This window comes from Lacerta agilis, chromosome 16, assembly GCF_009819535.1.
Source record: "Lacerta agilis isolate rLacAgi1 chromosome 16, rLacAgi1.pri, whole genome shotgun sequence".
NCBI classification, from domain to species: Eukaryota; Metazoa; Chordata; class Lepidosauria; order Squamata; family Lacertidae; genus Lacerta; species Lacerta agilis.
In genome coordinates this window covers 36,622,705-36,650,685 of record NC_046327.1, presented here as the reverse complement: position 1 = coordinate 36,650,685, position 27,981 = coordinate 36,622,705, and the positions used below count along the sequence as shown (strand labels likewise).

General features: G+C 45.6%; 3 protein-coding genes and 1 non-coding gene across 4 annotated transcripts; 2 read left to right on the top strand and 2 right to left on the bottom strand.

Moving 5' to 3' along the window:
* Nucleotides 1–742: 742 nt before the first annotated feature.
* Nucleotides 743–11,760, bottom strand: IDH3G (isocitrate dehydrogenase (NAD(+)) 3 non-catalytic subunit gamma). The gene is made up of 14 exons (XM_033172794.1): nt 11,614–11,760; nt 10,417–10,458; nt 9,423–9,434; nt 8,320–8,417; nt 8,042–8,154; nt 7,187–7,247; nt 6,425–6,557; nt 4,937–5,070; nt 4,454–4,556; nt 3,748–3,894; nt 3,307–3,401; nt 2,750–2,810; nt 1,703–1,798; nt 743–973 (listed from the first exon to the last, which is right to left on the bottom strand). The coding sequence occupies exons 1-14, from the start codon at nt 11,680–11,682 to the stop codon at nt 971–973; spliced, it is 1,167 nt and encodes a 388-aa protein (XP_033028685.1). The 5' UTR covers nt 11,683–11,760; the 3' UTR covers nt 743–970.
* Nucleotides 11,761–12,975: 1,215 nt separating this feature from the next.
* On the top strand, nt 12,976–16,642 carry RPL10 (ribosomal protein L10). Its single transcript, XM_033172795.1, has 7 exons — nt 12,976–12,997; nt 13,126–13,158; nt 14,965–15,023; nt 15,257–15,364; nt 15,451–15,589; nt 15,898–16,060; nt 16,401–16,642. The coding sequence occupies exons 2-7, from the start codon at nt 13,136–13,138 to the stop codon at nt 16,554–16,556; spliced, it is 648 nt and encodes a 215-aa protein (XP_033028686.1). The 5' UTR covers nt 12,976–12,997; nt 13,126–13,135; the 3' UTR covers nt 16,557–16,642.
* On the top strand, nt 15,634–15,767 carry LOC117061336. The gene has a single exon (XR_004428070.1). It is a non-coding gene; the product is annotated as a small nucleolar RNA SNORA70 (small nucleolar RNA).
* Nucleotides 16,643–17,340: 698 nt separating the features above from the next.
* Nucleotides 17,341–23,836, bottom strand: LOC117060490 (deoxyribonuclease-1-like). Its single transcript, XM_033172736.1, has 8 exons — nt 23,465–23,836; nt 21,222–21,310; nt 20,490–20,576; nt 19,266–19,378; nt 18,420–18,532; nt 18,027–18,184; nt 17,558–17,654; nt 17,341–17,468 (listed from the first exon to the last, which is right to left on the bottom strand). The coding sequence occupies exons 1-8, from the start codon at nt 23,603–23,605 to the stop codon at nt 17,394–17,396; spliced, it is 873 nt and encodes a 290-aa protein (XP_033028627.1). The 5' UTR covers nt 23,606–23,836; the 3' UTR covers nt 17,341–17,393.
* Between the last annotated feature and the right edge of the window lie 4,145 nt (nt 23,837–27,981).

The following is a 27,981-nucleotide window of genomic DNA, read 5'->3' as shown; positions in this document are numbered from 1 at the left end:
GAGCAGGTCCAGTAGGGGATGCAGACTGGCGAAGAGTTCTGGAGGACTAGAGTGCCACATCCAGCCTGTGGGCCTGAAATTTACCACTCCTATCATATAGATTATGAGACACACCTAAGACAGCTCAGCAAGGTCTGCATGAATCTAACCATTTACCAGGAGGCTGCTTTCTGTATAGGCCTCTCCTGCCCTGGAGTGCATGTTTCTAGACCCTGACTGTAAAGACAGGATTTTAAGCCTAGGCAGTGCTTGATTGGGGGCAAAGAATTAGTGTGCTGCAGCTCTTTAGTGCTCCCCATTGCTAGCAGCAGCAGAAGTCATGCTGCTTGCAGAGTTTAGCTTTTATGTCACCATTCTTTGGCATTCACAAAATTAAGTGTGTCTTTCTGTACTGTGTTGCAACAAAGGGATGTGCTGCTGTAGCCATAGGAAAACCTGCTTCTTTAAAAATAGGCACAATCTTAGATTCCAATCTGCAGGTGCTGTGGTGGTAGGTTATACTACAGGAAGCAGCCAGCTCCCTTCCCTAACTAGGGAAGTCTGGCCCTTGCATTTGGCTGCTGCTTTAGCCAGTCCTTGATTGCAAGTTCCTTCAGTGCAAATCACCAGGATCCTTACCGACGATAAAAACCATGCTCCATAGCCCCAAACTTCCCTCTCCCCTGCTGCTCTCACCACACCATTAATCCACTTAGCTGTGCTTATCTACTAGTCAGCCTAAAAGCAGGAGACAGATACATGATAGGCCTCACATTTCCATTTATTTCCCTTTAGTGAGGTGGATATGAATTGCCATCTTACACACTATATACAGAAGATGGGAGTTTGTGCTTAGCTAGTTCGCAATGGAACAGTCTGTTCTAGTCACAGGCAGCAGAGTTGCTCCAGCCTCCTTTAGGCAGACAGGAGGGGTATCTGTTTCAGTTGCAGCTCAAACGGCAATTGAGGCTGGTTCTTTGGCTTCAGAATGTCACTAAAAAACAACAGGCAAAGGTAAAAAGAATTGAATGGTCCTTAGCAAAGCTATCTACAGTGGTACCTTCTTTTGAGTCCAGGATCCGTTCCAGAGCCCTGGACGCTCGGTGAAAGGGACACTCGACAAAGCGCCGCTCTGCGTATGCACGTGGAGCAGTTTGTGCTTCTGCGCATGCGCGAGCGGCAAACCCGGAAGTAACCCGTTCCTGTACTTCTGGGTTTGCCGCGGATGTTTGCCAAAATGGACGGTTGACAGGGCGGACGTTCACAGAGGTATTACTGTACACAGGCTAAGAATAATTATATGCCATTCTGCCCAACCTCACTCTATGGTTTATCACTAAAATTCCCATTTTGCAAAGAGGCAAAGGCTAAGGCAGGGACAAGTGAAGTTTAAAACTGCTTGGCTTCAGTTCCAGGAGGATCCTTCGTGTGCATGCAGCCCCTAAATTCTGCTGCTACCAGTGCCCACTAAGCCGCTGCCCTTCCTTCTCTTGCCCTACATCCAATCCCTAAAGACAGAAGCTATGAACTGCTCAGTAAGGACAAGCAAGTACAATCATACAAAAACATTGGTATGATGACATTTCTTGAAACCTTGGAAAAAGGTTTCAAGAAGTCTGCACTTCATCAGAATGCACTTCCCTTCCTCACCTTCCACTTCAACCCTCCCCCCCCCCTGCACCTTTTGAGAGCTGCAAACCTGTCACCTTCCTACCCAACTCACCTGTGCCAGGTTCGGGTTAGATTTTTTGATCTGTTGCAGGATGGACTGAACAGCCACAGAGGTTGTACCCTGGCCCCCAATATCTGGTGTGTGAGTCTGGAGAGGAAAAAGAAAGAAAAAGCTGTATTAAGTCACCTTCACCCACAACCACCCCTTCACAGTACTCAATTTAGTTAACTAGCAGTCAGTCTTCAAACTTTTGGGAGCCAAGAATCCCCTTCAGCCCAAACATGCATTTTGGGACCTTCATTTTGTTACTAGTTAATTTATCTGTAAACACTGTTGAAAGGCACTTGGTGTATATACACTGCAATCATCCCTTTGTCCCAGCAAAACACTGGAAACTGCAGTTCCCAAAGAGCTAGAGATATCACCAAGTTAAAAACTATTTCCCATGGGATCCACAAATGCCAAAAAGGCAACAGATGTTTGTAGTGAAGATGGGCTACCTACTCAAAGTGTAAGGACAGTGACCAAGGGAGACCCACATGCTGTGGGTGTGTATGTATGATTGTGCACTCTTGGATACCTGTGGATCTTGACCAATTGAAGGGATAGACTACTACTCCACCCAACTCTCTTTCCACAATGCCGCCAACTTGATACTTCTGCTCCCCCACTGTACCAACTGACACAAGCTTCTTCATTTACTTCTCACTACAAGTCCCTGCGTTGCTGTACAAGTCATGGCCATGTTCTCTGATCCAACTGCACCTCCAGTAGGGCACACGGACTAGTAGCTGCTAAGCCGTCTTTGTTTTGCCTTGGGGATCTTTAGAGACTCATGGGCCCAATGGCTGCATCCTTCACACTTGCTCTAGGAATCATTTAGACCTGCCCCCTAAAAGCATGGCTTGGAATGGCAAGTCACATTTTGGGTTCCCCCCAAAACAAACAAGAAATCAATCTGAGATATTTTACAATGGATTTTAAGTTCTCTGCTGGTATGTACAGACCCAAGAAGAACACCCAGTGACCTTAGCTAAGAGCCCATATCCCTAATTCTCTTGATAGGCCATTGGCCTGGGAAGGGAAAAAGCAACTCACTTCTGCTACGTCCATAGAGGTCAGAACTGCCTTGCGGATAATTGATGCATGGTTGTGCAGTCTGCAATGAACAACAGAGTGAAGTGGTGAGAAACTGCAGCAGAAATGCAGTCTCTCTTCTCCCACCCTCCCCTATTATGATGGAAGAATCTGCCACTGAGACAAACATTTCATTTTTGTCTCACACTTTCCCTAAGAAGATCAGGTAAGTGCAGTACAGTAGCTCCCACATTTTAGATACATCTCTCCACCTAGTATCACCCAATAATTTAGTGGCTGAGCAGATATTTGAACTTGGGAATGCCTAGAGCAGGTGAAGAGAATCTTTGTGTCGTCGCTCCCCCCCGATGTTGCTGAACTACAACTCCCATCAGCCATAGCAAGCACCATCAGGGATGATGAGGGCAACATCTGGAGGGCCAAAGGTTCCACACACCCATCCTAGAGGCTAACCCACTATGCCAGGTTGGCTCCCATAGTTGGGAAATGGGGAAACAATTGCGGCAGTTGTATTAGGTGGCAGCGGCTGAGACAGGGAAAGGGGTATGCGCACGTACTTGAGGTGGTCCAGCATCATGCAGCTGGCGAGCAGCATGGCTGTGGGGTTGGCAATGTTCTTGCCAGCAATGCTCTTGCCAGTATTGCGCGTGGCCTGAAGAGGGAGAAGAGAGAAATAAGGCATTAAGAGAGCAGGCTATATTGTCTGAGGGAGCAAGAGGGTTTCCAAAATGAAAGAAACCAACATAGAATAATGGAGAGGCAAAGATACAAGTGGCCTCTCTTTTTGCTGGTGTGTTCTGCTCTCTTCCATCCCCCTCAGTTTTCTTCCAGGCAATGCTTATTGGAGAGATCCTGGTGCTCAGGCCCATCTGGAAGCCATAGCCTCTGCCTTAGAAGCCCTTTCTCATTCAGTCGAGTAGCGTTCCTGTCCTCGGTGCTTCTTCGTCACAACCCCACTTTACCAGAGCCTGACATCCACCACACTCTCAAAAACTCACCGTTTCAAAAACTGCATAATCACGCCCGTAATTGGCACCTGGCACCAGGCCCGGGCCCCCAACCAGTCCAGCACAAACGTTGTTGACGATGTTGCCGTAGAGGTTAGGCATAACCATGACATCAAACTGCTGTGGGCGAGACACCAACTGGGAAAATCACAGAAAGCAGTGAGTGTAAAGGTGAGAGTAATGATTCATGTTCCCACCTCTCCCCACCCATCCCAGTCACAACAGAATGGTGATGTAGTTTCAGGTGTGCCTGGAAGCTGACATAAAAGCACTCCTAATTTAAACAATTTCTCTGAATGATCTGCAAAAGTCTAAACAGAAGGTTACATTATTAGCCAACCTGTTTTTCCGTCCAAAGAAAAACCTGAGAAATGTCTTCCGTTTCCTTTATAACAATTGCTTTGACTATTGCAAAACTTGACATTTCCAGTTCTCGTGATTCTATTTTAAAAAACAAACAAAACAAAAAACCCCAAAATTATGCTTGTGGGCACAAAACACTGGGCCTGACTCCTGTGCATGTTTAATCCATGTGAATGGATTAAGGTGGGAATCTGAAAGGGATTTACGGTGGGAATCCCTGAACAGCACTGCCAAAGAGAATAAAGAACACAAAGATTTGAGTTGTCTACAAAGAAGACTCAGGTGTCCTGTGTTTGAAATGGCAGCTAGACATAAAACTAGAACATCCAAGTACCTGCATAGTAGTGTTGTCAACAATCATGCTCTCAAATGTGATGTCTGGGAAGCCAGCTGCCACCTCTTTGCAGCACTGCAGGAAAAGGCCATCACCCAGTTTCCTAATATGGGAGAAAAAGAGGGGAAATATCAGCCAGAGCTGCAGCAAAGGCACCATAAACTGTAGAGGCAGCAAAAGTTTGTGGTATTCCTGAACCAGAGCAGAAAGGTGTCTGATGCTAGCGTACAATCAGGCCTGTACTGCCTACCTCTTCCACACAGAACTGAAACCTGATCCCTGACTTGGCAGCCTAGGAATAAAATATCACAGCACAATGGCCTGATTTGCAGGGTTCATAAATAAGAATGAGGCCATCTCCTACTGGGCACAAGTTGTGGCACACTTTACACCACTGAGCCAGAAAACCATCACCCCCAGCTACACCCATCCCTGCTCCCACACACGTACGCTGAAGAAAGGCCTACATGTCCCCAAACGTACATGATGTTTGCCTTGTGGACGGCGGTCACCTTCTTGCGCCCAGCTTCATGCGCCAGCTTGAAGGCGTATTCTGCGATGCGCAGCGACTTGGTCCTTGTGATGATCTTCAGGCTCTCCACTACACCAGGGACGCTCTGGAGGGGGCAGGGGCAGAACAGGCAAAATCAAAACTCCTAGGTTCTATCTCTAGCTCAGTTGGGACTGGGTGGAAAATGATGTCCTACTCGGAAAGATTACTGCAATCCAGGGGTGTAGTGGGGGGGGGGCGGGGCGGGCCGCCCCGTGTTCCATAATGGAGGGGGTGACAAATTACCAAGGAAAATTTTTTTTGAAAAAAAAGTTGAATTTTTTTTTGAAAATGCCTGCTCCGAAGGTCTTATCTTACTATACTAGGGATTATATAGCTATATATGAAATTTCATGCATATCGGTTAATATCTTGACCCTCTTCCACCAAAATAGCTGTTCGCTTGGCTGTTTTCCTATGTCATGAAGGCTGAAATTTCAGTTCAGAGAACACTTACTGTTCCCAACCCTAACCCTGTGGAAAGCCATCTAATTAGACTTTAATTTGATTTTGAGATGTTTTTAGGAGGTAATTTAATTATTGTTTGATTTTATACCAATGTTATGTATCTGATGTTAGCCACCCTGAGCCCGACTTCGGCCGGGGAGGGTGGGATATAAATAAAAGTTTATTATTATTATTACTTGTTATTATTCCTTTGTAAGAAAATATGAAATAACGTAAAACTGTTTTTTTTGGGGGGGGGAATCAATGGGGGGGTTGGCAATGAATTTTCCGCACCGGGTACCACCTGACCTTCCCATGCCTCGGGGGGGGGGGACAAAAAAGTTTTTGCCCCCGGGTACCAATTTACCTTGCTACGCCCCTGCTGCACTCCTTGACTTGGAGGGGTTGCCAGTTTTAGGAAACCAACTTTCTGCTTGTGGTTTTCCCCTATGATTTATCATAGAACCCTGGTTAGAGGCCATGTATTTAACTGAGCAAGAGCTGCAGGCTTTGCCTGTTTGTATCACACTCATATGAGACAAAGCGTGTGTGTGTGTGTATTCTAGTATGGAGGATCTTTTACAGAGCTGGTCCCTGTGACAGGTCATGGTGAGGAAGAAAGGGTTAAAAAGCCACTTGCCAGCATCTTGGTTTTTGTGCAGGAGGAACCATTTGGAAGTATGCAATCACAGGAAGGAATCCCTGGAGTTGAAGGATGAGAGCCAGTTGCTGGCCACCATTATACCATCTTTGACACCTCACTAAAAGGTCACTTGCCGTATAGCAAGACTATCCCATCAACACTCAATCCTGATCATGATATGCCACAAGCAGAGTTAGTATGCTTTAGAAGGAAAGGGAAAAAGCCCACCTGGAGAGGAACAGCACTGCCCCAATGCAAATAGGGTTGAGGAGGGAGAGGAATATGGGGAGAAATAAAGAGAGCAAAAGTGGTTGCCTCTCCTAATTGGCACCTCATGCTCCAGGCTGCTGTATTCTCCCTCTGTGTTCTCTCGGACTATGAGTATGTCGATGTCATGGTGCCTGGTTGCCACTCCTCGAAGGCTCTTGCAGTGAATCACATTAGCAAACAGATCCAGATTTGTGCTGTGGAATCGGAGAGGGAAAGGGAAAGGTCACACGGCACAGATTCTACTCAGAATAACAATTGTTGTGATTCTGTGTACTTCAAAAAGCACAATTGATCCTTCTGCCCAAGATCCACCTTCTCCCTAGTTTCGCCAGTTGCCTTAACAAGAGTATTGTGTTGCTATTAGAGATGAACCTCATATGCTATGGATGATGAGCAACCCACATCATTGGAAATGAGATTCTGTGGCACACCTGGATGCGAGCAGGAGGGCTGATGGGTCTGGCTGTGATGCAGGGTCACACCCAACCAGCAAGAATGCTGCCGATTGCTTTTCCAATGTGCTTCCCAGCTCAGCAGACCAGAAGCACCACCACACTGAGGAACAGAGGGCAGAACTGCATATAATGTGTGGGTAGCATGCTAGAGTAACACGTCAGTCCTGTGACTTGTGGCATCACCATGGTAAGCAATAAAGAAATTAAGACTATTGGCCTCATTTACATACTTTCTTCCACTTCCGCTATTTTTTTAAGCATCTAGGCAGGGGTAGGAAATGGAAATGAATGCTTGTATATGGACTAAACCACACTCCCAACTCTTAGGCTCTGCCTGGCAAGTGGGCTAAGCCTCTCTCTCAACTCACCGCATTATGTTGTTCCGGGAAATGTGAGAAGGTGGTAAGTTATGGTTCGTCTCGATATTTCCTATAAAGCCAGGAAAAGAGAACCAGTTAATAAGAGGATCCACTCCCTGGCCTTAGTAAACATAACACACCAATATGGGGCAATCTGAAAATTGCAGCTATATAAATTGCCCTCTTTCCTGATGGGTTAGAAACAAATGTGGATAAAATATCAAGCCTGGGAAATCTGGATTCAGATTCCACAGCAGTCAGACATGTACTGAGAGGCTGTTAGTTTCAGTTCCTCCATCCATAAAAATGGGAATAAGCAGCACCAGTTTTCCAGAGCTATCACAAGGATGCAATAGGCTTAAATGCAGCAGAGTATTGGACTATGACCTGAAAGACCAGGGTTCAAATCCTCACTCAGCAATGAAGCTCAATGGGTGACCTTGGGCCAGTCACCATCTCTTAGCCTAACCTACCTCACAGGGTTGTTGTGAGGATGAAATGGGGAGGAGGAGGAGAACCATGTACACCATCTTGAGCTCCTTGGAAGACAGAGGTGGTATATAAATGGAATAAATAAATAAAAATAAGCATCTTCAAATACTGTTAAGGAGAAACCTAGAATAGACTCATTTTGGACTGAAGAAGAAAGAAGGGAAGGAGGAAAGGTGACCAGATGAATCCAAAATGTGGCTTTGGAAAATAAATACTGGCCTTTACTAAGCCCATGCAGCCCAGTATAACAAATCTGCCCTTTCCAACCGCCCCCTGAAAGGATACACAGGACACCCCTTTCTCCTCCTTTCGACTTCACTTTATGCAGAATTTGGCACAATTCTGCATGCTGTGAAAAGGAAAGAGGATCACCTTTGAGGGCCACACGGTTGCGCCGGATGGCCATGAGAGCATTCTTCATGTCCTCTTCAGATCCCTCTGCGCTCACCAGAACTTCCTCAAAGTCCACAGGCACACAGGCATGCCTGGGGTAGAGAGAAGAGAAAGGTGGGGCAGTCAAGGTGAATTCCAGCCATGGCTTTGAGAGGCAAAAAGTGTCTACTAGTTAGTAGTACAGGTCAGTGCACACAAGCAGGCCTTCTGGGTCTTATGCACAGCTCTGGAGAGGAACACAGAGAGGAAATTTGTACCTGAACACCTCCTTGACATGAAGCATAAGCTCCGGCCCAATCCCATCTCCAGGAATCATTGTCACAGTATGGCGTCCCCCATATTTGGCTGGTGGAGGCTGTGGAGAAAGAGGTGCAGGTATAGGCAGTTTAGAACAAAATCTTGCAAATTGTAATCCTTTCGGCTAGGCCACGCCCCTGCCCAGGAATATTAGGAGGCCTTTGTTCTCAGTCACTACACATCCCTGCCATGTTCATCTGGGCCAAAGCCTTTCAGACAAGTCTCCAAAGAACCCTTTCCACACTGACTGACATGCAGAGTCTGCCATGAAATGCCCCCCACCCCACTTACTGCAGAGGGTTCTGGGGCATTTTCTAAGTCACCCACTCACGTTTGCATGGAGTGCTTAGTCAGGCCTACTGGGCTTCACTGTCACCCGTTGCTAACTAGGGGGAGCATCCTAGAACATGCTCAGCACTTCCCTATGCCTACACAAAGCATGGAAAAATTGGAAGTGGAAGGCAAACAAGCTGGTTCACCCTTATGGATCTTCCTTCCCTATGAGGAAACCCTGACAAGCTTCTGATGATCAGGATAGTTTAAAAACAACAAGGGTATAGATTATTTGTTCAAAGTGAAGAATGAAACCCCAAGAGTCCTAGATCCCAGCCAGGTAATACCAGCTGCTCTGTTCTAACCAGTAGACCACCCCGTTCTCACCTCATTCTTTTAGCTTGCTACAATACATTCAACCAGCACTAAGGATTGTCATGATATTCTCAATTGCCTTGAATTTTAGCCACTCTGACCTCTTGTTTCCAGTGGTATAGACACCAGTATTCCCAACCCTAGCTTATCAAACCCCATTCGGGAGACAGTGTTTCCAAAACCAAATTGAAGAAAGGTTTAAGCCAACTTGGGAGAGGAGGCTAAAGAACAACTTAGGACTAATGGTCCATATATTCTAGCTCAGTAGTGTCAGTCTTAGCAACCACCCTTTGCCAGTTACCATCCAGCTTGGGACATTTGAAGCCTGATGATTACTTGATAATTGGAATAGGAGACTTAAACCCATTGGCTGTAACTCCAAGTTTAAAATTGAAATGGTAGGAAAACTACTTACAATAGTCTGTTGCTGTAGGCAATGTATCAGGAACAGATATCGGGGAGATGGGAAAGGGGAAAAAAAGAACAGGAGTTTCACAGTGTAAAAAAAAAAAAATTGTTAACCAAACATTTGCCAAGATCCTTCATCAAGCATATTAACCAGCAGAGTGCTTTACAATCTCTTATGTCCTTAGAGCCATTATAGTACTGCGAATTACAGAGTGTGACTTCCTCTGTGTGCTGCAATAGTCAAGGATTTCTGGGACTCCCAACTTTCATTTTTAAACAAATATGACCATGATTCTAACCCTCATGGACACCAGCTTTTGTGAACAGGGAAGCCAGAGTGTATTAAGGACCACAAGACCAAACTTATGGGGGTCCAGAAAGTATATCTGGTGCCTTTGAAATGTTATCCACTGATCTTTTTAATTTTTCCATGTATTTTGGAAAGTTAGTTGTTTGCTATGCATTTGGATACCTATTTAAGATATCATAACCAAATTTTGCACAACAGTTCCCGAATCAAGAAGCAGGTTTTCATCTAGGTTGGGATAAAGTTGGATGCCATTTTGAATCAAGATAATGGACTGAACCTTTGAAAACTGCAATGATTTTAACCATTGATTTTAAAAGGTACAAGGCCGTTAGTACCTTGTAATTTCCCTACACAGTTAAGTAAGTCAGAATTATTACTCCAATTTAACAGAGAGAAGACAGGGAAAAGGCAGGTCAATATGACAGTGCCCATTAGAATATCTTCCTCCAAGAGGAGAAACTATCCTAGATTGCAACATTTTGTTTGCATACCAGATTTAATCCCAACTCCTCGGGTGCCCAATCAGTAAAGAGAACAGAAACAGATGTCACATCAGGACCATTTACATCCCCCATCTATCCATAGATAGCTGTCAGTGAATTTGTGGGGGAAATAATGTACAATAGAACACAAGTGTGCCTCCCTTAACATCTCTCTGTGACGAAGGATGGCAAGCACAAGCAATACAAACCGAGGCCACATTCCTGCGACTGCCATCTGTTAGAGCCTGCACCTGTGAGGGAGAGAGAAAAACAGTATAGGCTAAGGAAGGTGATTTGGAGAATCCAGAAATAAAGGATTCTTACAAGACAGGAATGAAACACTAGGTGTCCTGCCTGGCTCCATGAAATTCCAGGTTTGAGCGAGATCTTTCATTTACTCCCCTTTGCCAGAAGCTAGAGATGGATATCTGATCTCTCAAAGCGTTCTTGGTCAACTGTCCCATGAAATATGATCAAGTATTTAATGCCGGTGAAAGGTTCAAATCCACATTCAGCCATGAAGCTCACTGGGTGACTGTGGGCCAGCCTCTCAACCTAATCTAACTCACAGGGTTGTTGTTGTGAGGATAAATGGGGAACAACAGGAAAAGTGTGAACCACCTTGAGCTCCCTGGATGAAAGGTGGGATATAAATGCAATTACATAATAAATAAGTCTGTATGAAAGCAATGGGTGGCAGTTATTCCAGACTCATTACTATGGAGGTTACTACGAGATGAGCGCCGCAATCCCAGAGTCGTCCGCAACTGGATCTAATGGTCAGGGGTCCCTTTACCTTTTACTACTACTACTACTAATAATAATAATAAAATAAATAAATAAATAAATAAAAAATCCTTCCAGTAGCACCTTAGAGACCAACTAAGTTTGCTCTTGGTGTGCGTTTCGTGTGCTCATACCAATAACAAACTTAGTTGGTCTCTAAGGTGCTACTGGAAGGATTTTTTTATTTTTTATTTTGTTTTGACTATGGCAAACCAACACGGCTACCTATCTGTTACTACGGTAATAATAATCTCGTGCAAACAGGGCTGTTTCCTTTCCTTTAATTTCCTTGGTTGTGCTTTTAGCCCTTTAATTCTTCTCTGCTAGTCTCATATCTATGGCCCAATCAAAATTTGCTATGCAACGAGTCCCAAAGGAAGCGCCCAATAAAAAACATTTCCATAAGTGCCCTCGTCAGGACGGCCAGCCAATGCGAAAGCACCATTCTCCTTTTGTACCACCCACCGTCTGCCTCCTTAACCAATCGGAAACATGGCAACGGTTGCCCCCCCCAAGCCCGCCCACCCCCTCCCATGAGAGGAAACCAAGGTAGCGGCGCCGGTTTCTCCACCTCCGGACAAGGTCAATGTCCACAACTGCAGTCGAAACCGTCGTCTTACCGAGCGGGACGCTAACAAGGCTGGTCTCCAAAGCTGCCTGCCAGTGTACAAAATTGCCGAAGCTGCCATCCTTGAATCTTCTGAGGGGGGCGAATTAAGTGGAGTCTTATCCAGATACCGCGAGACCTGTGACGAAATCCCGTAAGAAACCGCGTCTTCCTGCACAAGCGGCGGGAGGAGCGCATGCGCAGTAAAGTTGCTTTAGCCTGTCTCTTCCGACAGAGCTTGAGATCCTTATAATTCCCGGTGGATATTCTCCGGGATTCCTAGCATCCTCATTCGTACTTTGCAACCATAAATAACTCACAGCTGTTATTAACCCAGCAGGTCGTATTGTCCAAAGGAAGCAGGGCTCACAGTAGGCGCCAACGGTTATCTAATAGAAATTCGTTTAATTAACGTATTCTGCTCTTCATTTAGTATTGCTTTTACTTATTTATGATCTCAACTGAATGCAACGATAGCTGCAATGCATCCTTAGTAAGAGTAGATCTATGTAAGCAAGGAGGTCTTAAAATTGCTCCTCCTTTCGGGGTTGATGGGAGGGAGACTATACGGAAAGTCCCAAGTTAAATGATACATATTTGGGCATCAATGTGAACTAAGTCTTTGTTTTGTTTTTCTGTAAACTTTCGACAACTGCTTATTACTGCCACTTTAATAAAACAACTATTACTCTGTGTTTCCCAAGTTGATTTTTTTTGAAGAATTCATTGAACTGGTTTACTGTAATCACCTCATTATAGTACTGTAAAATAATATGTTTAGCATTTTAAACTCCCGGTGACCCATTTTTTTGTCACTCATGTACAATACATGTTTTATTATTTATGTGTACAATGATAACAAAAATAGTATACAGTAAAGATATATAGATGTATAAAAAGAACAACTATGTTACTGTATTTCGAAGTGCCAAGTAAGAGCGGAGGTCGATAGAGACTTTGCAGCGCCTTCCCATGAATAAAGACCTTGAAAACTATCACCATCCTAATTCAAAAGCCACGGGCAATTCCACACGTTATACTGTTCAAAATACTGAGGCTATTATAACGATCAGCACTGACATGAGGGTTGTTGTTGTTTTTAAGTTCTCCCATCTAAAAAATTTCGGCCGCAAATGTATGTTCAATTGCACGGGCACCTCCTTCGCCCTTCTATCCCTCAGTTAAAGGCTTAAACGTCCACTCATATGGAGTAAGAAGAACGTTTTCCCTAAAATCAACCCGGAAGCTAATGTCTCGCTCCGACCTTCCTGATACGTTAAGCTTCCGCTGCTTCCTGTCCATACAAGGCCCAACCTCTGTGTCCGCAGCCGTCCTAGAGCGGCAGCGTTGATAAGCAGCGCGCAGGCGCGCTCTCCCCTCTCTTTCCGCTCGGCGAGGTGAGTACGCGGGTGAGGCGGCTGCGGCGCGGCTTGGGCCTGAGAGCGAGAAGCAGGCCCTGCGCTCGGCCCTCTTCCCTTTGCGGCCCCTGACTGACTGACTCTCTCTCTCTCTCTTTGCCTCTCAGACCTGCAGCCATGGGCCGCCGACCCGCGCGCTGGTGAGTTGGTCCGCCAAAGGACGGGCAAGGCCTGGAGGAGGCCGCGTGGCCGGCTTCGTTGGGGGCTGGCGAGGGCGCGGTGAGGCGGCTCTGCCAGGAACGGGAGTGGAGAGGGCGGAGGCTTAAAGGGGTCTCTCCTGGCAGCCGCATCTCCCGCTCTCCTCTTCTGGCGGGGACGAGGGTGGCCGACCAAAACGGGCCCCGCGTTGGGGGCTCTTGGCTTTCACGGCCTGCTTGTGGCCCATGGACCCTTGTACGTTGCCGCTTGTGGTGGTTCTTAGCAGCAAGGTTGTTTTCGTGGGATGGCTATTAGACCCCAAGCACGCACCCCGCACACACACGCACATCCCCCCGTGAGTTTAGCGTAAAAACATGAGATTTCTGCCAGATTTGAGCAAGGGGCTGCCTGCCTAATTTTGCATCCTGCCTCCTAGCTGTGGCCAGCTGCATGCATGCATCAGAAACCCTTAAGCGGGACATGAAGGCTAAAGCCTCCCTATGTTCTTTGTCCCTAATATCCTAATTTGGGTGGGTAGTCACTTCTAGTTGTACTCAGAGTAAGCCCACTGAAGCAAGCAGGAATGACTAACAGCTTCACTAATTTCCGTGAATGCACTCTTTAGTTGGATGTAGTTGAGTACAGTATGATATTAATATGTGTGAGTGTCTTCAGAGTGCTTCACATAAGTATTCTTTATTTTATTCTTACAATCCTAAGCATTAGATACTAAGCTTAAAGAATTGAGACTGAGAGTGGCTTTGTCTGAGACAACCTAATGGCCTGGTTCAGACTTTCATTCAAGGCCTCATAAACTTTTATGAAGCCAGGCAGTACCATTGGGGCTGAGCATTCCCCTGTTTTGCCATTCTGTCACACACCATCTCCAGCAGGCCAGCATAAAGCCAGATTTCCTGGTTGTGTCTTAATACAAGCAAAGATCTTTGCATAGAAACTGATGAGGAATAGGAAACATAATTCTCACAAGTGCCCATTCCAAGTTTCAAAAGCCATGGTGTTTTGAACAAAAAACAATTCTCCAAACCATGCTGTTTAGCTAAAAACCTTGGATGTCCTGATTTATATATCAGTCTATTATACCAGGTTTAGGGACAAGTGTAACTTTGAGGTAAACATTGCTCCAGAAATTGCTACTGATCTTGGGAAGGGAGCCAGGTCTGTCAGCCAGCAAATGCTCTTTGGGCCAAACACTTGATTCTCTCCATTCTCCCCCTTCCACAAATGTAAATTCCTGTTAATCATCTTTCATTCGATAGGGAAAGTAGAAGTTCTTGGGTTCACAGAACTTCACTTACTGTTAAGAAACGCTACTAGAATGAAAATAAAAGCCAATAAATACAGATAGGTGTCTACATGCTCTTTATTAATTATATAAGACATATTTTTTATTTATCACTTGCTTGGTAGCCATAGAGCAGCAAGAAATTGAATGTGGCAAGTGAGCAAACTAGCAACATAGAAGAAGGATTCTGTTCCTTATGTTTGCCCAGCATAGACATGCAATGAGCTGCTGAAGAAAGGTTGGAGCTCTTCATCCTTCCACTGCTAAACTCCATTAGGCTAGTAAATTGGTTTAAAAGGCTAATATCTGGGACTGCATCTTGGACCAGTTTCTAACCCACCAACCCCCAATCAGATGTGAATAGCCAAAGGCAGGGGTTGATGGGAGCTGTAGTTCAACAACCTATGCAAGGCTGTAGGTTCCCCATTTCTGGTTTAACATTCAGCAATTGTGACTTTAATTTCAAAAAATTGTTTTTGACTACTTTATCTGTCTTTTTCTTTAGTTATCGATACTGCAAGAATAAGCCTTACCCCAAGTCCCGTTTCTGTAGAGGTGTTCCTGGTAAGTAAGATATTGACACAAATGCCATATTTTTGCCTGAGGAACTGTTAAATTGAACTGCAGGCATTCAGATAGGAATGTAGGATTTAATCCAAGAGGGGATAGCCTGATGAGACTTAATTGCCTGGACAGAGTGGATTGCACCTAATTTGGCCTGTTAGGAAATCCGAGTTTTAGTGAGCTTCCCTGTATCCCCATGAAACTGGCTGATAAAATTACTTTCTATTCTTCAGATCCCAAGATCAGGATTTTTGACCTGGGCAGGAAGAAGGCCAAGGTTGATGAGTTCCCACTCTGTGGGCACATGGTGTCAGATGAATATGAGCAGCTTTCATCAGAAGGTACAGAGCACCAACAGATCACTCAAACCACTCACTTTGCTGTGCTTCTACGGTCTGCCTCATTCACCCTGTCTCTCTCTCTGCAGCTCTAGAGGCCGCCCGTATCTGTGCCAACAAATACATGGTGAAAAGTTGTGGCAAGGATGGCTTTCACATTCGTGTGCGCCTGCACCCCTTCCATGTCATCCGCATCAACAAGATGTTGTCATGTGCTGGAGCTGATAGGTGAGGAATGGGCTAGAGACCCAGTACTGGTGTTAAAATTGACCTTGCAGTCAATTAAGCCGACCAGCCCCTGCTGCTATCGGGGGGTGGTGTGCACTGACTGCGCACAGTAACTCCCTTGGTTGTGTACGTGCTCTGTTCCTTGTACAGTGCACCTTAAGGGACCCTGGGAACACTTGAGTCCTGGTGAGGTGCATGACTGGCTGAAGCTCTTGGCTTCTACATTTGCCAAGACTGGTGATGGGTGTAACAGCATGGTATAGTCCTTGAGGATAACACCCTATGATTTGGTTTTGGTTTCTTATTAGACTCCAGACAGGGATGCGTGGAGCCTTTGGTAAGCCTCAGGGCACTGTGGCCCGTGTGCATATCGGCCAGGTCATCATGTCCATCCGTACCAAGGTGCAGAACAAGGAACATGTCATTGAAGCACTGCGCAGAGCCAAGTTCAAGTTCCCTGGTCGCCAGAAGGTAATGTGTGTGTTGGTGGGGGAAGAATACTGTCAGTGCAGAAGTATACAGGCATTGCACCACTAAAGATAGGGTGCAAAACGAGATACCGGTAAATCTCTCAGTATAGCTGGTGAGATTATAAGCTTTAGTTTGCTGCTCTTATAACCTTTTGCCCAGAATGAACTTTGTCATATGACTTTCATCTACAGTGACTGACTGTAAGTTGGTATAGAGGGACAGGCCAGTTGACCTGTGGTGTTGCTTCTCAGCTCAACAAAGACAGGCTGGTACTCAGTAGTAGATGCATAACAGCTGGGAAGTCTGAGGCAAGCTTCTGATGTCTTCTATCTTCCCCCAGATCCACATTTCCAAGAAATGGGGCTTCACCAAATTCAATGCTGATGAGTTTGAGGACATGGTGGCTGAGAAGCGCCTTATTCCTGATGGCTGTGGAGTGAAATACATCCCCAACAGAGGCCCTCTGGACAAGTGGCGTGCATTGCATGCAGCATAAGTGCTTGGTGTGTATCCACAAGCTGCTTTCCAAAAATTCTTGAAGGAAGATGAATGGAAATAAAAAAATGTCTATTGAGCTGCTGTGTTTACTATCACGTTAATGTTACTGTGGGTTTGATATAACATCAAACATACGTTCACCCTCTTCTGGAAACAAGTGAACATGGTAATAAATTTGAATATCACAGTAGTGAATCCCTCAGGCTGGTCTCCCGTAAGCATTCCTAAGGATGGGGCAAAAAAACCTGCAAGACTTCCAGGGCAAAGTAAGCAGGAAAAGGTTGCCCTGTAATTCAGAGCAGATTGGGAAGGGGGCCATTTCAGACAGCTTATCCTCTATTACTAATCTTGCCCAGCACTGCACATCCACAGTTGTGTTGTGTGTGCATTATAGATGTATGGCTTACTGAGGCAGTATCCTGCTTCATCAGGGTTGGTTGGTTCAACTGAAACAAATATGGGATTATCCAGGATAAACAATGTTGGGAGTTTCTGGAGATAAAGGATGGGATATAAAAAATGTAGTTTCTAAGGAAGCTGAATGCTTCACCTAATGCCTACAACCCATGTAGGATATTTAAATTCACCCAGCTCTAAGCTTAGGTGGTGAATTTTGTGGCACACTGGATAGGCCTGCATGAAGGCTTGCAAGTCCTAGATACAACGTAGATGGAGCTCTTCTGTCACCTTGATTTTCATGCTGGAGGCAAGGTGCAGAGGGGAAGGAAGTGTATGTGCATTAGAGTGCTTTTACTGTATGGGAATTCCACTGCTGCTAGTCTCTTTTTGCCCTTCCATTGCCCTTGCTTCTATAGCCAGAAGGATGGTTGACGGTTTAGAGCTCTCGCTGGGCTTTAGGAGCAAGCCGAAGATTCACCTCTACAGGATAGTGGTCGCTGACTGCTAGGGCCTGTAGGAAGGAGATGGTGCGGATTATTCAGGTCTCTACATCACATTCAGACTAGCAGCCAGTTAAGAAAGGAGCCCAATTACACCCACCTCTTCCTCCGATAGTCCAAGTGCTTGTGTGAAGTTGAAAGGCTTGGCAGATCTGGGTACAATGGCGCCAAGCAGCTCTTCTCCATGGACTATAATCCTAGCATGGGAGGACAGAGTACAAAAGTGGAGTGTGATGGGTCTCTGCTCTCTGCCCCCAACAAAAAAAGAGCATGGCCAATTTGCGTGACCCAAAGCAGGAGTCTAGTGTGCCAGGTTAGCTCTTGGCCTGGCTATGGCACAGATCAGGAGTAGTCTATGCCTTTAGTGCTGTCTGCTTTCCAGTTCAACAGACCAGAAGCAAAACCACACCAAAAAAGGGCATATACTGTAAGTGATACAATCTCCTCAGGGCTTGCTTGTTTTCTGTCTGGCATGCTTGCTTGAAAGGCTGGCAAATACTGGATTGATTTTGGGAGTAGGGGGAAGCATGTTTAGAATGGGTGAGTGGAGCTGAAAAGCCCTCTGGTACCTGTCATAGGCACAGCAGGTCCGGTGGCTGACTGTGGTGTCCTCTGTGTCACCAATGAGCCAGTGGAAAGCAAGGTGATTGCGCAGGCGGATCCCAGCCCAAGCACTTGCTGGGATGTAGGCACCAGCAGCATTCAGATCTCCCAACAGCATCACATTCTATTCAGATCATAAATAAGGAAAGGGTTGTATGTGAGTATCCTCTCCACTAGGGGATGTGACATGCCTCTGAAAGCTAGTTGCTGGGAATCAGGAGCAGGAGAATGTCCTATACGCATCTGGTCAGCCACTGTGTGAACAGGATGCTGGACTAGATGGGTCTTCTGATCCAGCAGGGCTTTTATGTTCTTAGTGACTTGCTGAGTTTACAACATCTCCTGCCCCCATAATATACCTCAGTTTTCCACCGTTGCATCAGTTCTGTGCACACTCCAAACAGCAGATCAAGCTCATGGGCAGCTTCCCGAGGACTGGTGTGGTGTAAAAGTAGCACAAAGTCTAGAATAACTGTGGGGTGGATGACAGCAGTTCAGATAATGGGAGAGGTTTCACTACTGATCTCCCTAATCTTTCTTAGTGGCTGTTTTCACACACACATGCACACTTAACAAGAGCTAGCTCCTTTTCTTCAGCTTCTCAATAAATTTAATTTCCTCTTTTTCCTCGTCTACCCTAAGCACCACTGAACCATCCAACCAGGGCTATACATACGCCACGGGAGCACTGAAAAACAACAAAATGCAGCAATTAGTATAGAACTAGTCCTTATGGCTGCAAATATATGCTCAAAATGCATGTAAGAAATGCTTCTTGAAATTTCAGAAGCTGAATGAGCTTCCCACAACTAGCAAAACAATATAAATGGCCCATATGTTGTTGACTTGCATATATTATATGGGTTGGTGAACTTCCTTAGTTTAGAATTGTAATTTTTTTAATACAGAGTATGCATAGTCTTGCCTACAACTGGATCCCTACAACTGGTGCTCTAAAGAGAGAGCAATTGGCCAAAATGGCAGGAACATTTCCCCACATATTTAGTGAATTATTTTCTTCCTTACTATTCATACAACTTCAGAAAGCAGGAAAGCAGTGTCCATAAGAAATACCAGGCTTTCAGCCCTAAAACCGAGGTAATCTTCCATAATTGCCTTGGAGGAAACAGTTCCCGGATCGCCAAGAATCTGTGGACAAGTATCCAGAACAATTTAGACCTCTGTGTGGAGAAACCGGGTGTTACCTGTGTATGGAGAGTGAAAGCGAGCAGCAAAGGGACCCCGGGCAAATGCCTTGTATTCGCTGGCATCCTCATCCCCAAACTGGCACCAATCAGTAACTGACACAACATCCATTCTGTCAAGGGGGAAAAAGTAGGCCTCAGAGGAGCCTTCATTCCTCAAAAGGTTAAGTATGCATAATTTCTCTCGGGACTGTTGAATATGAAGGTGAACTTGGATCTGGGAGATTTGGGTCAGTGTCTTTGAGTGAGTTCAACTCAGGTCTAGTTCTTATCCAAGTAAACCTGTATCTGGGTTTGTACCAATACAGAGCCTGCAAGCGGAAGCTCTCACAAGTGAATGTTCCTCCATCCTTTTTTTTAAAAAAAATTATACATATAGCAAGCCAGATGTCAGCACCCTGATACTCCCCTTCACCCCGATTTGCAATCTTGCTTTGTGAAGGGGTCATTATTATGATTAAATCAGGTAAGCCTCTTTCAGCAGGCCAAAGTCTCAGCACAAACACAGGTTTATATCCTCAGGACATATTGTATGTTCAGTACTGTGGATCCATTTCTGTGGAACCCACAGCTGAGATCAGATAGCCCCCTCCCCCTGTTGAAGTTTTGACATCTAATGAAAACGTTTTCTTTTTTAAAAAAATCCAGCAGGCATTTTAGCTACATTTTCTGATTTTTTGGTTAGTTTTAACTGATTTCTTATTTACTATCTTTTTAGCCTTACTGCCTAGTGACTTGGGTGTTAAGTGGTAAATTCTCAAACTGCTCAGCTTTGGTGCTTTAAATGGAGGAGAGAACCAATTGAGATATTTTCAACCATTCAGTTCTATGCTATATCAATCGCTGCACAAGTAATGTTTTGTGTTGTTTTTAAGGGAAAGCATCCAATTTCATTGTATTTACAATGACAACAAAGAAATCTTACCTTATCTTATCTTAAAATGGCCACCCCTGTAAAGCACTACAGTGGTGCCTCGCTAGACGAAAAACTCGCTAGACGAAAGGCATTTGCTAGCGGAAGGCTGTCTCGCAAGACGAATTTGTCAGTGGGCTTGCCTCGCAAGACGGAATTTTTTTCCCCCCCATCAAACCGCTATTTTCCCGTTGGTGCTTCGCAAGACGAAAAATTCGCTATACGACAACACTCACAGAACGAATTATTTTCGTCTTGCGAGGCACCACTGTATCTGATTTAGTCATCTTCCCAGCTCCCCCAGACATTACCGATACACAAAGACATTCTGCTCCTTGTAGCTGGCTCGCCCCAGCCTCTTGCTCTCCAGGCGGCTGTAGTGATGAGAGGGATCATACCTGCCAGGGAGAAAGAGTTCAAGATGCCACTTTGCTTAATAACAGCCACTCCAAGTGTCCCTATTTTTAGTGGTGTAGCAAGGTCAGGTAGTAGCCGGTGCAGAAAATTTATTGTCACCTCCCCCCCCCAACATTGAAATTTTTAAAAGAAGGAAATATAAGATACTTACAGTTGCAAGTGTTGTTTTCTGGTTTATTTACTTAACATTGTGAGCATAAGCACTTAAAACCTTAGAGACCAACTAAGTTTGTTCTTGGTATGAGGTTTTGTGTGCATGCACACTACTTCAGATATCTGAAGGTATTTGAAGAAGTGTGCATGCACACAAAACCTCATACCAAGAACAAACTTAGTTGGTCTCTAAGGTGCTACTGGAAGGATTTTTTTTGGGGGGGGGGTTGATCATCTACTTATGTAGAAGAATGGGGTGATACATGATCCTCAGATGAAGAATGGAGCGATGGGGCGGGAAAGCCTTGTTAGAATGCTCCCCCACAATAAAAAAAATCTCCCTGTGAATAAAAATAAACTAACTCTGCAATCTCCCCACACACCTGTAACCTTAAATGGTACCATTCAAATTATATCCCCGCCTTCTGCATGTTTTGACTAGGTATATGATTAGTAGCCTCTGCTGGTACTACCTGTTTAGCTCCCGCAGCAATGTCTGAATAGCTGCACCCTTGGAGTCTCGCACCTCTTGGATGGCAGAAATATCGCAGCGAGAGAGGATCTGGCAGCGGAAGAAGAGGGGGTGGTCAGGGCAATGAGGTTCTCTGGGGATTGTCACTGCCACACATATTTCCCCCTTTCTCTTGGCCCTGGTTGCTTCCACATTGTCACTGTTCTGCAGAACTTCATAGTGGATTAGAGTGCTTTGTCGCCCGCTTTTTAAAAACAACAGTAACCAGACTGTTTGTGGTGCAGGAAGTGATGGAGAAATTCATTGACATGTGGGATGAATTAATTAGTAACAGAAAGGAACGTAGGCACCAGGCCACCTCTGCCAGCTCGCCAAACTCTTAAGTAAACAGATTGGAAAGAATGATCAAAGGTAACCACATGAAGCATTTGTTCATATCACTGCCTTAGCATGCAGTGAAGTTATTCCCACCCGTTGTGTTTCACACCTCTTTCCTTTCTAATGCTTTGCATCAGCAGCTATTAATTAGCATCAGATTCATTTTTGTTTGTGCACACACCCGGGGACGTTGACATGGTGGAGATGGACAAGGCCCTGGAAACCAAGACTTATGTGGAACGGTTGTGGGAGTTGGGTATGTTTAGACTGGAAAAGAGGAGGGTATGACAGCCGACTCTAAAGGGATGTGAAAGGGATGTCACATAGAAGATGGAACAAAAAACATCAAAAATAACTTTCTGACAGTAAGAGCTGTTTTTCAGTGGAATGGACTCCATAAGAAGGTGTTGAATTCTCCTTCCTTGGAGGTTTTTAAGCACAGGGCTTTAGCTGAGATTTCTGCATTGCAGAGGGTTGGACTAGATCACGATCCCTTCCAACTCTACAATTCTGTCTCTAAGATTCCATGCAAAGGTTTTCAGGACTTGCCTAGAGATGAATTAGGAATTGCTTAAGCACTCCAGTCAGTGTGAAGCTGACCAATGTGTGGTTTCTACACATTTCATTGCCATTAGAAAAAATCAAGTGGGCCAATGTTTGTCAAAAGCACACATCCCTTTGCTTAAAAACAAGGGGTGGCTGTATGACTTGCATTAAACATGTCAGGAAACCCCCCTCCCCACGGCAGGTAGCATCCCGGGAGCGTTTGCAGTACAGGGAACCGCCCCCTTTGTTCACCAGTTCGTCATCCCCCTCCTCTGCAGGAAGCGACCATTCCTCCAGTGGGGAGGGGGAGTTAGAGGCAGGAAGTCGGTGCAGGGGCTGTGAAGGGATGGCAGAGCCTGAGCACCAAGGGGAAAGCGGGGAACAGGGACAGTTTCCCGCACCCCGAGTTCGCAGACAGGAAAGACGTGGAAGGGGGAGGCGGGGGTTCAGGATCCAGCGCCTCTTCTGCTGGACCAAGAACTAGAAGGGTTCATTCCTGGACTCTGCAGAGGGATGAGATGGACGTTTGAACTTTTGCTCCACTGTAAATATCTGCACAATAAAGAACTTAGTTTTTAGAAGTTCTGCGTTCGGCTGATTTCTCATGAGCAACCACCGAACGTCCTTACAAAACAGATGCCTTATACCAAGCCAGACACTGAACCATCTTGCTTAGTATCTACACTGACTGGCAGCAGCTTTCCAGCTTTCAGACAACAGTCTGTACTTAGCAATGCCAAGATTTGAACATGGGACCTTTTGCATGCAAACCAGATGCTCTGTCACTGAGCTTGAGCCCTTTTCTTAACACTGCTATCGTTATGAGATACATGCTCTTAAAACTCCTATGTTTGCAATTAAACCCAACTTTAATACATGCAAGAGCAGGCCTTTGAACTTAGCTGCTTGTCAGACTGCCTCAACTGAAAGAGCTCTTGCTCAGAATTCATTTTTGTTACATGGTCTTAAATCTCCCATCTTGTGGAGTAGCTGGTACATTTTTCTCCCTGCTCTTTGTTCATGGCCACCTGCCATGGATGCTTTAGTTGAGATTCCTGCATTGGAGAGGGTTGCACTAACTACCCTTCAGGTCCCTTATAATTCTATGATTCTATTTGCTTATTGCTGTATCAGGAATACATTTGCAGCCTGTAACCCACAATGTTTTTACCTCTGCCATAACCGCAGCTGCCCCCAGATCTCTAGGGCTAGGGATACAGTTCATGGTTTCCAAGCAGGGCTGAGAGCAAGAATTGCTCATTAAACTAATGAAGCACCGTTACCACCATTGCCCTTGGTCCAAATCAATCACAAACTCACCTGGACAAGAGCTCCCATGACCCTCCGGTTTGCTGCCTTGGCTCTCCCAAAACTGCGTATGTTGAAAGCACAGATTTTGAAGGCTCCTGCCACAACCTGCACGCCCAGAAAGATGAGCAGAAGGGTGAAGCTCTGTCCCATAGTCCTGGTGTTCCTTCATGTATGTATCGAGCTGATGCAGGAGGGTGATGATAGCCCAGAGGACTGTATTGCTGCCTCAGCATCCAGGCAGGGGAGAGAAAAGGCCTTTTTACTGACTGTTGCTTTTCACATATGATAACCTAGCAGAGAAAGTGCTGGGCCACACCAGCATGATTACTTGCTGAGAGAGAAGGGCATCCCAGAAGTCATTTTCCCACTTTCTCCTCCCCGCTCCTCACTTGCTGCCACTGTCCTTCCGGAACCAGCAATCATTCAGAATAAGCTGAACAGTATATGCAGCCTCAGGGATTGTCCATAAATGACCCCATCTCTCTCTCCTGTCTCTCTGTGTCATGGATTGGCTGGACACAGAGGAATGGTGGAAGGTACCAGCTAGGAAACCCCCAATGAACTAAGGTTCAGAGCCTAGGGTTTGGTGGTGGGATGATGATGAGTAGTCAGAGGGAGAAGCCTGGGAAGAGGATGTGTCTGAAGCTGAAGATGTAACAGGGTTTCATGAGCAGGGAGAACGTGGCAGAGAGAAGTGCAGAATCAGAAGTGGAAGCAAGAGGGGAGGCCAGAGAGGCAGAGATGAGTCAGACTGGTGAAGAAGCCAGGAGGTCTCCTGCTCTTGGTGTGACAAGCTACCTTCTCCTCTGACCTCCCAGGACTAGAAGACGGATGAAGGGGGAGAAGCAAAGGCAGGCACGCCAGCACAGTCTCAAATTGTGGGAGAGGAAGAGACTTAGGCAGCTGGGGGGAGGCAAGGACCTTCAGTCCCACAACTGCCTCATAGAGGAAAGCTCTACCAAGATTTGCTATGCCCATTGGGCCTGGAACTCCTGAGCAGACCTTGTTTCTTCTAAGAAAGATTTCACTTATTCCGTGTGATCTATTGCTGACCAACCCCGGATACCTGCTTTTTGTACTTTCTCTCTGATTAAATCACATCTAGCAGTTATCTTTTATTAATTAATTATTTTATTGATCATTTCAGATTTTTCTGTTGGTATAACTGAAGCACAGGTGCATGACATACAGAGGTCGCACTGCTATGTGTATATACACTTTTAAATTTTATATTGTCCTATCAGGACAAATCCTTTGGAGGGTCTTCATTGGAAATAGTCAAGGTGAGAAGGTTGATCTGTTGATGGATTTTTTGAACAAATCTAAGCATTAAAGGGTAGAGGAAATACAATCAGCTTTAAAAAAAAGTATGGCAGTGAGAGCTAACCCACAAATAATAACAGGAGCAATAGTGAATGGGAGAGAGCATAAAGTTGTTTTGCTGAAGACCCTGTGCTTCTCATTACGAACCAAGAACCTTGCTGAGGACCACTGAAACCAAGCTGCATCATTTTGGCATGGATTAAATGCTCCTCATTTTGCATACATTCAAGCTCTAGTGGAATTGTCAGGCTGTACTTTTTGTATTCCATTGCAGTTCACTTCCATCCTTACATTTGTTGCCCATGTGTATATATACCTGAAGATTACACCCCATGAAAGGTTTTGCTGTAATAAAAGGTATTACATCTTTAAGGTGCCACAAGTCTTTTTGTTGTTGCTGCTGCAGCAGCAGACTAACATGACTACCCCCCTGGAAAATGTTCCTTATTTAAACCAATTATCTTCAGAAGTTTAGTTGAATCGTGACGCAAGATTTTATAGGTTACAGAAAACCATTATAGAACACCACAAAAAGCATTTGCTTTTTTATCATTGAGTTTAGAGTTTCTGCTGGGACGCGGGTGGCGCTGTGGGTTAAATCACAGAGCCTAGGGCTTGCCAATCAGAAGGTCGGTGGTTCGAATCCCTGCGACTGGGTGAGCTCCCGTTGCTCGGTCCCTGCTCCTGCCAAACTAGCAGTTCGAAAACACGTCAAAGTGCAAGTAGATAAATAGGATAAATAGGTACCACTCTGGCGGGAAGGTAAACGGCATTTCCGTGCACTGCTCTGGTTCGCCAGAAGCGGCTTAGTCATGCTGGCCACATGACCCGGAAGCTGTACACTGGCTCCCTCGGCCAGTAAAGCGAGATGAGCACCACAACCCCAGAGTCGTCCGCAACTGGACCTAATGGTCAGGGGTCACTTTATCTTTACCTTTTAGAGTTTCTACTGCATGAAAATTCTACTAACATGTATAACCCACATCCAACCCTCCTTATATGTCTCTTCCTAGAAAGAGAAGGAACTGACCCACAGCCAAAAACAAAGCAACAGAAATATCCATAGCACACACAGCCTTCTAAACTGCGTGTTTGGTCTTGTCAGCTTCAAAGTTGTCCTTTAATGCATCTCAGAAATCAGAATGATAGGGGAGGGCTGTGGCTCAGTGGCAGAGCACATGCTTTACACGCAAAATTCCCATGTTCAATCCCCAGCATCTCCAGGTGGGACTGGGACAGACCCCTGCCTGGAGCCCTACAGAGCCACAACCAGTCAATGTAGAGAAGACTGAAAGACAAGTGGTTTGAGTAATCATTAAATCATCTTGCTATGTTACTGTGCACCTCTTTATACAAGAGAAAATAGGCACCTACTGATTCCTAAGTGTAAGAGGATGAGATTACACAAACAATGCACTCTCTCTCTCTCTCTCACACACACACACACGAGAGAGAGAGAGAGAGAGAGAGAGAGAGAGAGAGAGAGAGAGAGAGAGAGAGAGAGAGAGAGCTTCAGAGCTTTGTCATATTGTTGCCTAGGAGAATGTTCCCTGAGTCAAAAATGGCAAGAAGTTTCAGTGCCACTTCCCATTCTGAGAACACGGTTCCTCTTTGTATGTCCTTTACCATTTTCTCTTTCACCTAGGCTGCCCTGTTTTTCAGGAAGAATAGGACATATGACCTGTTTTTATTTTTTTAAAAAGTCAGGGAGGGAAAAGCCTGATCAGTGAGCACGCTCACCTGCTGACAGATCACCCTATCAATTGTGGGTGAGGAAGAAGTACAAGCGGTAAATTATTTAAACGACTGAGAGGTAGATCTAGGCTGCACTTCCTAAAGAGCACTTCAGCAGTAGGAGGAGGATTAGAAAGGTGCCGAAGTTCTGCTGTATGTTTTGTGGCTTGGAAGCAGCGGCGGAGCATATGCCTGCGCTGCCCAGGGCGGGTGCGCTCTCGAGGAGGGTGTGGCGTGGAGGGTGCCCAGAGCGGTGCGCATGTCCTGCAGCTAGGGGCAGAGCGAACCACTCATGGGGGTGGAGCAAGCTGTCCATGGTGGACATTCAGCACGTCGCCCGCCCATGACTCCCAAACGAAGGGGGGAGGGGGGAATGCCCCCGGAAAAGCAGTGCAGCTCCCCCCTTACCACGATTGGCTAGGGTAGGCTTGGGAGTCGTGGGCGGGCGGCGCGCCAAATGTCACCCCCCAGTGATGGAACACGGGGTGGTCTGCCCCCACCGCCCCCCCTTCCTATGCCTCTGCTTGGAACTTTTTTTTAGGTTGGGTATTGAGATTTACTCATGTGGAAAAAGTCCTCTGTGAAGCTTTATTGGGATTGTGCTACTTCAAAATGCAGGTAGGCTCCACCTCCTAAAAAAAAAAGCCCTTCCTGCACCCTGGGAATCAACACAACAGGGAGAATGATAGCAGCTTCTGGCTCTGGCTGCACTACCCATTTAAAGTAGTATCGTTCCACTTGAAACAACTGTGGCTTCCCTCAAATAATCCTGGGAGCTCCAGTTTCTTAAGGGTGCTGAGAATTCTCCTTCCAGAGCTACAATTTTCAGAGTAATGTAGTTTAACAGTCAATCCCTCTGCCCAGGGAACTCTGGGAATTGTAGCTTCCTAGCAACTCTCAACACCCTTAACTTAATACTCTCCTTAGGATGCTTTGGGGGGAACCATGGCTGATTAAGGTGCTATGATCCTGCTTTAAATGGTGCAGATGGGGCCTCCTTCTGATATGCCAGCTTTTCACAGAGAGACAGTTTTTGACACAGAGCAGCATTCAGTTTCAATGAACCCCACCTGTAGTCCAGAATGGTACAGTCCCATGTCTGTACTGTGTGTAGAGATAGGTCCTTCTGGCAAAAGGTCAGATGATTCGTTGGCCCTTTTCAAGGTCCATTCCAATTCTTTGATTGTAACTGAGCAGTGACACAGACTTCCAGCTGATTCCCTTTTTGCGAATGTCTGAAGCAGCCTGAAACAGTAACCAGATCTGGTCCTGGGAAGCCTGGACTCTTCAAGAGAATGAGGGTGACTGGAAATCCATGCAAATCTTCTTTGGTGCAGTTGCCAGTCTTCTTTATGGTCCAGCTCTCACTTCCATACATCACTACTGGGAAAACGATAGCTTTAACTATATGGACCTTTGTTGGCAAGGTGATGTCTCTGCTTTTTAAGATGCTGTCTAGGTTTGTCATT